The sequence below is a fragment of the Galendromus occidentalis genome, unplaced genomic scaffold (genome assembly GCF_000255335.2).
Source record: "Galendromus occidentalis unplaced genomic scaffold, Mocc_1.1 scf7180000077427, whole genome shotgun sequence".
In the NCBI taxonomy this organism is placed as follows: Eukaryota; Metazoa; Arthropoda; class Arachnida; order Mesostigmata; family Phytoseiidae; genus Galendromus; species Galendromus occidentalis.
This window is the reverse complement of record NW_003805415.1, coordinates 413,723-424,097: the sequence shown is the minus strand read 5'-3', so window position 1 is coordinate 424,097 and position 10,375 is coordinate 413,723. Positions and strand designations below refer to the sequence as shown.

Sequence of the window (10,375 nt, the reverse complement as noted above, 5' to 3'; positions counted from 1 at the left end):
TTTGGGATAATCGCGATCCCTATCTCTTTTATCAGAAACGGGGCAAATCCCAATCGCTCCAAACGACCACTCCGTATCTTCTCCCGTTGTGTTTGCGGCATCCTCAGGCAACGTCTCCCTTCGAAGAGCCCGTTGTTCGCGCCAATCCCAGAAACGAGCGATTCCTTCATCCTGTGTGCGGCATCAAACTCCGATCGGAGAGGAATCGAACATCTGATGAGACTTCTCCCACGGAGAAACAGCCGGCTCGAACAGAAGTCCAGGATCCTTCCTCCAGGGTGACACAGAGCGTGACACTCGACTCAATCAGAAGGTTCGTTTCGCTTCATTCTCGGAGCTTTTAAGTGCTGCGACTGATCTTCTAATCCCGAGGCGGACACTGGCTGTAGTAACTTTTTTCCTGGCAAAATGAAACCCGGGGCACGAACATCTCGCTACTGTCGGTCGTGCAATCCTCGAATGACTTCACCTGCCTCTGCACAAAGATGGTACCATATTCCAATCTGAGCCGCCGTTCTAGCTCGATCGTTCATGAACATGGGATGACTTCGGAATAAATTGTAACGAGCATGGAATATAAATCAGATACGCCCTCCTCGATGGTAGCGGGGCCGTACGGGAAGAAGTGTGTTGCTAGCAGTTTAGCAAAGAGCATTCTTCGATTAGGGGGACTGTCTTTCGGTCCTCCGATTCTCCGGATCGCGGACGTCAGGAACTTCCAGAATCCGATATTACATCATCCTTAATCGCTTCGCTGAAGCCTCTGTTCCATCTACATAATATTCGTGGCCATGGAAGGCAACGCGGCATACATATACATGTGTCGTGCTTGCTTGAAGCGGGGGGGGGGGGGGGAAGTCGAACCTTGAGGCATCGGCTATTCACCATGAGCCTGCGAGACTCAAGCTTGAACAACTCCTCATTGACGAACGAATGAAGAGAGTTGCATGAAATAATTCGCCGGCGCAATGGTGGGCAACCCCCGGACGGCTCCAGGGCGGTGATCGGGAATTTTTGTCTTTCGAATCCGCCGAGGGGCGTATATTGACAAAGAGTTTTCCCTCAACGGAGCGGAATGTCGTAGTTTTTCAAGAAAATCACCATTTTCTTTAGTGCCAAAGTCCGAAATACCGCCCCTCGAAAAACGACGCCTGGTGCGGACCGCCCCCAATCCGTGCGCAGCTACCCGGGAGACCGGCTCCAGATAGAACCACATCTTCCTTATCTTGTGGCACGGTCACGTCTTGAGCCTCTTTATCATGGGACCTAGTTAGTGAACGGTAACGACACCGAAGAACACTACCATTGACTGAATACCTACTTCTTACGAGTCCGATGTGGAACGTGATCTTCACCTCGAGAAGAGACGGTGACCGCTAATGAACAAGATAATGAACGCTAACAACACAAATAGTCGGTCCGCCTCACAGATCTGTCGGTTGATAGACAAAGCTTTCCTTCGAGGAACACTAAGAACCCACGCGTCATTTCTCAGCCGTGATGGCATCATTTGACAAAGCTCAAAAGTTTTTCACGAGATCATACCTGACTTGTCTTGGGGTTCCCCATGGTCGACCGAATCGGTGAGCTTTATTTTCAACTCCTGGTGCCACGATTGATGTTCGAAAGCTCCTCAAGAGAACCAATCTCCACGCAGCACTCGAGGGGGGATCGGGACGCGATATCGTAGGATTATCCCTCGGATTGCATTGATTCGAACCCGAGAAAATCGATTTCGGGGAATCACTCCGAAATCAACTCATGTGAAAGGTGACGCAACAGCGTGTGTTTTCATTTGTCATGGCTGGAGGTAGACGCTGCTTAGTGGACTATGGCTGTTTAATTGGAATCAAAGCTCCGTCCTTCCGAAACGGCGAGGCAATCAACGGTCAGCAGTGATGTGCGTTCATCGCAGCTCAGTATTGACATTCCTCCGGTCGACAGAGAGAGTTCCCGCGCCGGTCTTGACCGTCGACCACTTGATCTCCTACTACAATACGAGCCCGGGTTGCGGCTGAGTACCGTGAGAAACATCTTCGTTTGCATGAAAAGTTCGATTTGTGCTTGAGAAGGAGAACCAAGAGCGATGTCTCGGGTTTTCTCTGAAAACAACAGTCGAAATACGGTCCGATTGAGGAAAACCAATTCACAAGAAATATGTATGGTCCAGCACTTGTCCCTCGGGTCATCTTCACGGCAACATCGATGTCGAAAGAGGATTTGGAATAGTACGATATTTCGATTTGGCGCTACTGGTGCAGATTAGGATCTGGAAACAAGGCTCTCAGCCGTGAACTGACAGTGTCCATCAGTTATTTGTTTTTTTCTCTCAATTCCGTTGTTATTTCCCGAAGACGTACATTGTTATCACTTTCGTTCGCCCATTCATCCTCAATTACTCAGGCGGCTTTCCAAAGTTTGATGGCTGCGATTTCCCGATCGCCACAGTTCGCTGCGGTCTCGTCGCTCTACCGTGCAGACTGTCGAATAACTTCATCGATTGTGAGATTGGCTTCGATTCAATCTCCATTTTTTCACGTTCTTTTCAGGGAGACAATCAGGTGTGGATCACGACGCCGAAAGCGTCGTTCAGTGTCGGCAGAAATTCGGAATATCTCAAGCACCGGATGGGTGCTTTGACAGCGTCCAGCTTACGGCTATTGCTGCTCGTGCTCACGATTACTGCCGGAGTCGTAAGATGCAAAAAAGCTGCTGAAAAACCTGATTGGGCAAAGAAGGACCCCATACATTTCTCGGACGCTGACGTCGAGCGGCTCCTCGAGCAATGGGATGAGGACGAAGACGTTCCGGAGGATGAACTCCCCGAACACAAGAGACCACCACCGAAAATCGACATGAGCAAATTCGATCCTGAAAATCCGGAAGCCATGCTGAGAATGAGCAAAAAAGGTTCGTGCTAGTCCATCGTAGGAACTAATCCAGAAAAGCCCAGGGTTGCGAAACGGGGTGTTATGAAGGGCACTCTCGAGTCTTGCGCGATCGCGAACTTCACGATGATTGGGAGATTTTGTAAGGAGGATTATTTCGTAAAACCGACTCCTCCTCTAACAGGTCAAACTCTCATGTCTTTCTGCACTGTCACACTTCCGACGACAAGGGAACGTACAGAAGAATTATCATCGCTGTGGCAAACCGCGCTCCACAATAACCACATTCAAGCCGAACGATACCTGATCTCGGACGAGAGATTCATTTTCATGTTCAAAGACGGTTCGCAGGCCTGGGATGCGAAGGACTTCCTCGTCGAACAGGAAGGTTTTGAGCAAATAACGCTAGAAAATAAACCGTATCACGGAAAATACTCGAAAAGCAAACCAAAGGAGGAGCTGTGAGATATCGTGAAGCTATCCTGAATTCTCTCTGGGACGATATATGCTAACTCGAAGTGTGCCGAGGCCGGCAATAAGGCAGAGATCGAAGTTCTCCACCATGATACTCAAATCCGATAGATCGATGCGGGATCCTGCTTCCAAATATGTACTTCCCGTGAGAAGTGACAAACAGGCGATTAATTGGTCCGATCGTCCATTAGCCAAGTCTGATTTAGGTAAACGGCTCGGAGAGCGCCGCATGCGGAGCTTTCCGGTCGACAGCGTACCGCTGTTTACCATCCCCGGCCGGAAGATGTTCAGTTACAATAAAGTGAAATATTTTATATTCATACGCGTAACTTCCCTCCAGACAATTCATTGGAAGTGATTGCAGGTATTGTAGCTTCCTGTTAACCTTTCTGCGTGGGCTCATCATTGATTTTCACTCGTGATCACGGATCTTCCGATCATGTCATCGAGGGTAATTACTATGTTAATTGCTTTTGCTAAGATGGGATGGCCTTCCCTTAGCTCTCATCGTCTGTACCTATCACATGTCCGGTCATATTCGAGCTGCGGTCCGCCGACTCTCGATTACTTTGACTCGATTTCGCAGCAAACCGAAGTGGCTGGCGCTCGATGTTTTCAAGCGCCTCAATCATCTTCAAGAATTCCTCCATTCTCATGGTGCAACCACATGATGGAGGGCTTGCGTTCGCTCGAGAGCGGAACTCCGTCGACGCTTTTCCCGGCCGATGCACGTTTTTTTCTTAGGATAAACTCGCTTCCGTTCGGCTTAAACGCTGTGGGTCGATGCCCCCTCGTCCTCAAACGCGACATCAAAGTGTGATTTCAATTCATCTAAACAAGAGTCCAATTGGTTAGGATGGGAATCGGCTTCTCACAATCTTCGGATATTCTCCCGGCTATCGAGGCAGGAAAGAAGCTGAATAGGGGCAACTGCTCTTCTCGGGAAAAGTCCAACTCTACAAGAGAATTTCCGGGAGACAGAAAGCTCCGAATCAGTGGTACCTCAACCGCTCACACGGCGACTTTCGAGGGGGGACGAGCTCTGAGGGAAGAACGGACATGCGGAGATGTTTGGCAATCCGAAGGGAATCATCGACCCAAGTTGTGAAGGAACTGGAAAGTCTCCTGATCCTGATCTCCTCATGGAATGAAGTCGCTCGAGCTGTCTCGGTTCCTGCTCACAGGATATTTTTTCCTCTACATACTGATCCGTCTGTCGCCCTGTTTCCCGCCTTGGTATCCTGAAATCCATCGTCCAGACTCTAGATCTGGAATGCCCGCAATAAATAGCGAGGGAACACGATTCTAGAGTAGGAATTATCCGCAGGCCTGGGAGCGAGAGTCTCCCCGGAGTGTCGCGCGTCGATTCCCCTCGAAGCGAAGGGGCAAACTCCTGCTTGAGTGTCTCGCCGAGTTTTAGCCAGCTCGACGTAAGGCTTCGATGAAGTCAGCAAGAGGCGCCTCATGATCCGGAAACCACGTGCGTTGGCGAATGAAAATCCGGAGCCAAATGCACCACGGAGAAGTCACTCTATGCATCTGAACGAGACGATAGAATATTTTTGGTCTGGACAGGCGGAGACGGAAAACTTCGAAATGATTCGGCGGTCTCGCGACGAGATGAGGGAATCAGAGACGCATAAACACTCAGTATGAGCAACAGCAACCGCTGAGATCTAGCGAGACGGGCGGCACCGGCGAAGAAAGCTGCTCTGACGTATCGACGCTCTCTACAGCTGAGAGGCCGAACCTCAGCTCATGCTGATCGCCGCGCATCTTACGGATTTCGCTTTCCCGCGGCGTTCGAAGAGTATCTGTGTCATGAGATCTTGTCGAATGGAAAGTCCCGTGAGCACTCTGAAGGCGATGTCTCACGCTCCCAATCGTCATAGTTTCTCTGACATAACCGGCACTGAACGTTTCCGGCCGTCGATGTTTCATTAAAGTTTCTCATAATCGGAGGAGACCCCTCATGAGCTCGTTATTGAACATCGACAAGGACATCTGCCAGTCATAGGGGAAATACTGACATGGCAGAATGGAATGAGAAAGCGTTTTGCCTCTAGTGTATCTTCCCGAAGTCTTTTGACCACTAACCAAAAGTTGTAGCGACCACTGCCGCTGCCGCCGACTGGTTCCCGGCCCGGGTCTGACTGACCCGTTGCCGAGCTTTGCTGACTATGATTGCGGGTTTTGCGAAACGGATGTCAAATGTCGCGACGATGCATCGCCCGCGCTCGAGCAGCGAACCACCATTATTAGCTCGTTCATCATAAACAGGTGATTCCGAATATTGTTCGCGCGACGGAGACGATCACTAACCGTCAGCCAAAATGGATTTCTTTTTATTCGGGGGATAATAGGCTGTGATTTATACCACGACAATCTTCTTGCAACAACTTCATCGTGCCACAGAACCGCTACTGATGATCAGTGGTCGTTTTTTTTCTTTTACTGAAATATATTTTTTAGTAGCATGCGATAAAGACACATTCGGTATGTTTCTTCATCCGCTCGGTGTCACAAAAATTCCACCGAATCTGCTGTGTCCGGCCGGAGGGAATCACTTGAAATGTAAGGGAAAGATCAGGAATAGCTCTTCAGCGTCCTGAGGGAGTATCGAGGTTCGGGAAGCCACTTCTGGCGATTCGAGCAGCCGAAGATTTCGACGGCGGACAAAGAGAACATCAATTTGCAGTCGGGGATGCCCGATTGCTCAATGATTTTTCGGCGCTAATAGGTCATTGGAAACAATCAGGTCCTGCCAAGGCTAGTCGCTGTTGACAGTCACGATAGAAAACACTAGATTCGAACCGCAGAGTCACGGCAAAATCGACGAAAGTCCTTCCTCGACAGTTCCTCGTAATTCAAGCACTGATACCGCGTCCAATGCGCCGAAGGCTCCCATCATCCGATCAGAATCTTGCGGAGAACAATTGAAGTTCTTGAAGAGCGACAATCGTGGGCCCGCCTCGACGATTGGTCCACCCATACCTTTGACCAACAAAGTCATTCTCAGGAGATTTCTCGTTTCCGAAGCTCAACCCCCCCCCCAAGATTTGGTTTCTGATGGTACATGTCGCTGCATAGCTTGAAGACAAATCGAAACGAATTTTTTTTCTCTTGAAATACTGGTGATCCCGTCGGGAAACGAAAAGGGTCAAGCCTCTCTGCTCCCAGAGTCAAGATGAACTATCAGGGAGGCAAGCCAACTATCGAGTAAATCGAAGGCTTGACCGGACTTTTAGCGTAGATGTCGCTTTTGACAAGATGCTTCACGAGTTTCCAGCTGGGATTTCGAAATTCCGTTGTATCGACCGAACGCTTCGTCGATGTTGCGAAAAATCTCATCGTAGGTACATGACCAGTGGGATAGGTGTCAATGAGTAAAAACGCATCGATCACCGACGTCTGTATACAGCAAGGTACGGACAAAGCTTTCTGGTTGTTTGAAGAGTCACCGGGTCAATCGGTTATGTCTTGAATCATTCATTTTGCACATTATTCGATACCCGTTTAAGAACGGATCCGTTTTTTTTGGCTTGCATAAAGCGTCGCTCTCGTCCTCGATTTTTTGCGATTTTCGGGAAAATGCTCGTCGCCCATGAAGACAGCTCCTTCCCGGGGATCTTTATAAGTCGTCCCAGATGACGGTGAAATGTGTGACTTCAGCACTTCGTCTCGATTCTGGTATGATTCAATGATGTTTTTTTTCTTTGGGTTTCAATGAAACGGGATCCAACGACAGAATTTGCGTAACTTCTTCGGGAAATATCTTCTTTTGTGTACTGGAAGAAGGACTCTATTACTTCTGGATGCTTCGTCCGAACGCTCCGGCTACACCGAACTTGGCTACCTTGCACGCGAGTAGTACAAGTTTTGTCTTGGAGAAGATTCCCGTCAATAGATGTCGCTTGACCATCCATTGTTGTTTTGTTCACGGTCGACGTGACTGCTTCTTGAAATCCCCGCTGCAGAGAATTTGGGAACTCCCATCGACTCAGCTACCTACCCAAACCGCAAGAAAACTTTCGCGTTCATAGCGCATCTGTCACGTAACTCGACAAGCAAGCCTCGTCTGAGATCCCGGGTCCACTAACATCCCATCTTGATAATTCCGACTGTGCATTCGAGCCGTGAGGACTGTCCCGGGCTCTCGGAATCAGGAGAGTGTCATATCTTCCCTGGCCGTATCGAAGTCCGCGATGTCTCGATACATCATGCATAAACAATTCTGATTCGATTGAGCCATTCTGAAACTGATCACTCATTCCATCCGTCATGAATAAGGGCATCCTCGCGCTGACTGGCGCCCTCGACGTGTTTCTCATTCATGATTCGAGCCTAGAGCGCCGTCCCGATTCCCCGTTCCCGAAGGCAACGTTTCAACGCTCGACTCGGTGCGCATCTCATCGGGTCCTCTGCTGCATAACCTGTCGAGCCCGCCCTATCTCTGGAGGTTGCTTCGTTTGTGTCTGGGTGTGCCTATTCCCGTCATTCGATGGATGATTTGGAACTCCAGCTCCCACTCCTGACGGCTGTTCCTGATCTTGCCCGCGAAGATTCGCTGGTCGCCGTATGTTCCCATGAATACATGACCACTTGTCGAACGCTCGCGCTGTGAATCGAGCTCAGGACTTGATTTCCCTGGATACCCTGCGCATAATCTAGAAGCTCGCGCTTGCTTCGCGAAAATAAGTTACTCGGGCGAATTTCTGCGTCCGCATCATGGGAGCATCTCGATGCCAGCTCGATGGAGCTCCACAGCTCACCGCAGTCGCATCATGGGCAAATCAGAACGGGGCTCGAAGATCAAGGGCACGGAGGGCTGGCGAGACGGCAAGTCCCGTTGTACCTGTACTTTACTCTTTTTCTCCCTTCGAGGTGTTTCAACCAAGGAATCAGAGACTCGGACGGGGCAGACGCTCAGGACTGAGTCGCAGAAAGTCGTCTTCCTTGGCTCAGACAAGCATTCCCAAGATTGCGTTTCCCACAATTTTCCGCTGATTGAAGACCCGGGCCGCGAACACGGTGTCCCAGCCGAGCCAGTTTCATCAAACAACTATCTATTTGGTCGCTCAAACAGTTTCTCAACTTGGCTCTGTGTGGATGTACGCGTTCAGTCCAACGACTCGCTGGAGTAGAAGACTCCGCTCCCAGCGTTTCGAATCATGCGAGAGATTCTCACACCCGCGACCAGCCGGCTGCCGTTATTGGTGAACTCTTGACATTTGGATCGCGGTCCTGTTACGCGAACGTTGTTATGAATGAAAATTTCCGGCTCTTTGTCTGAATTTGAGGGCGATCGAAGCCATATCGAACGAGAGCGGTCCTCGCGTATTTGGACGGCGGCGCCGGGGCCAGTACAAATATATCGATGTTGACATCCGGAGCGCTGCGGGGACGGTGATCATAGTAATCATCTGACGCGAGACTCAACCATGAAATCCTATTCCACGCGAGAGGATTCGTATGGTGATTTCCGAGGTTTCGAAGTTCACCACTCGATAACCGGGCTCGCATCTTTTCGGGATCAGAATGCTTGGAACTAGATAATATCGCAACTGACAAAGATCCGATGGTTCATTCATCACATGAAAGAACGTAAAGTAATCGGAAACGATGACCATGCGATCCTGTAGGGCGAGCCTTGTTGAGTGATCATGTCGTCGAACGTAACGGCCCTCGAAGGCTGAACGAGCTCGAAATCGCTGACTAACGACGTCTTACGTGTCGGGCATAGTCAGAGAAATGTCTCACGGTGATGTCTCAAGTTCAGATGAGAACCTGCGTATTTCCACTCGTAATGAAGTGCGGGAGTCCTCGATTGCTGGACATAGTCGTCGGTGATGAATATCGAGGTTGACAGACTACTCAAGGGACGGGAACTTGCTCCGTCAATTCTCGGAATCTCTCGGTAGCTCAGTAGACCGGCAAGAACAGCTCAGCGATCGTTTGTGCGCACCTAATAATCTTGGAGACACATCCGAGATTCTCTCCAGGACACCCGGGGCGAAGGGAGCAAATCGAGGTTTTCGTCGCTAGAGGGGGAAAAATACCCGACCAGCAACAGAAAGAAAGCAGGCAAGCGATGCAAACAATGCAACGCTCGGAGACTGCATAGGATCTGCGTGAAGTGGAGTGAATGCGAAACGTCGGGCGAGGAGGGAATTGCTCGTCTGGGAATCTGTGGTCTGTCGTTGTCCCGGGCAAAAGGGGAGCAATCGAGCGAATGTACGTGGCTGAGCGAAGAGGCGACAGGACTGGGGTGCAAGACCACTTGTTGTTGTTGTGCGAGTTTGAATGACAGAGTGAGTGGACGAGCGAGCGAATCGGCGCCAATCTTCACCTGGGGCCCGAGTCGTCGAAAGGAATACTTTCGGCGTTCCGTTCCTTCTGTGGCCGCCGTTCCTTCTGTGGCCGCCGTTTCTTTGTCGGTTTCGGCCGCCGGCGAGTTTGTATGTTTTTCAGAGCTGCTTGTTCAGTTCGCTAACGCGACCGAGGTCGCTTCAAATTCCTTTTTCAGCGCAAACGTTGGAGAAAGAGGCGTAGGAGAGTCCCTCAAAAGGAAGGGAGAGTGCTGTCCGTCCTCAGAGGCCCTCCACCGGTCCCTCCGCTTTTTGATTGAGAGCTAGCACCGGCGGCAACGAGAGCGGAGTGCTCCGAGCGCTTCTTTGTTTTGGATTGGGAGCCTGTGGTCGACCACCGGTTGTTGGTGGATGTCCTCCAACGTACGAGAAGACATCTCCGGTCGAGTGCTTCCTTGAGTCGATCTGATCAGCTCCATCAGTTTCCCATGTGATCCATCGAGCTAAACAACAGCAGCAGCACCAACAACAACGTCGGCGTCAACGTGACGACGACCACCTCGTACACCCAGCATCCTGCTCATGTGTGGCTGCTCTCGTTAGAGTGCAGTAGCAGCAGCAGCAGCAGCGAAAAGGCCAACAGGTGTCAGCCAGCGAGACGAGCAAACTGCCATGTTGGGGAATTCCCCCTAGGACTTCGGAGCG

General features: G+C 50.4%; 1 protein-coding gene across 1 annotated transcript; it reads left to right on the top strand.

Annotated features, from left to right (window-relative positions):
* Positions 1 to 200: 200 nt before the first annotated feature.
* Positions 201 to 3,665, top strand: boca (LDLR chaperone boca). The gene is made up of 3 exons (XM_018639246.1): positions 201 to 313; positions 2,550 to 2,910; positions 3,073 to 3,665. Exons 2-3 carry the CDS (start codon positions 2,628 to 2,630, stop codon positions 3,351 to 3,353), a joined length of 564 nt encoding a protein of 187 aa, XP_018494762.1. The 5' UTR covers positions 201 to 313; positions 2,550 to 2,627; the 3' UTR covers positions 3,354 to 3,665.
* The last annotated feature ends 6,710 nt before the right edge of the window (positions 3,666 to 10,375 follow it).

Bases quoted from the DNA above. Each gene is read 5' to 3' on its own strand.
- boca (XM_018639246.1), top strand. From the start codon at position 2,628: ATGGGTGCTTTGACAGCGTCCAGCTTACGGCTATTGCTGCTCGTGCTC. The intron at 2,911-3,072 runs GTTCGTGCTAGT...CTCCTCTAACAG, and splicing joins GCTGAGAATGAGCAAAAAAG to GTCAAACTCTCATGTCTTTC.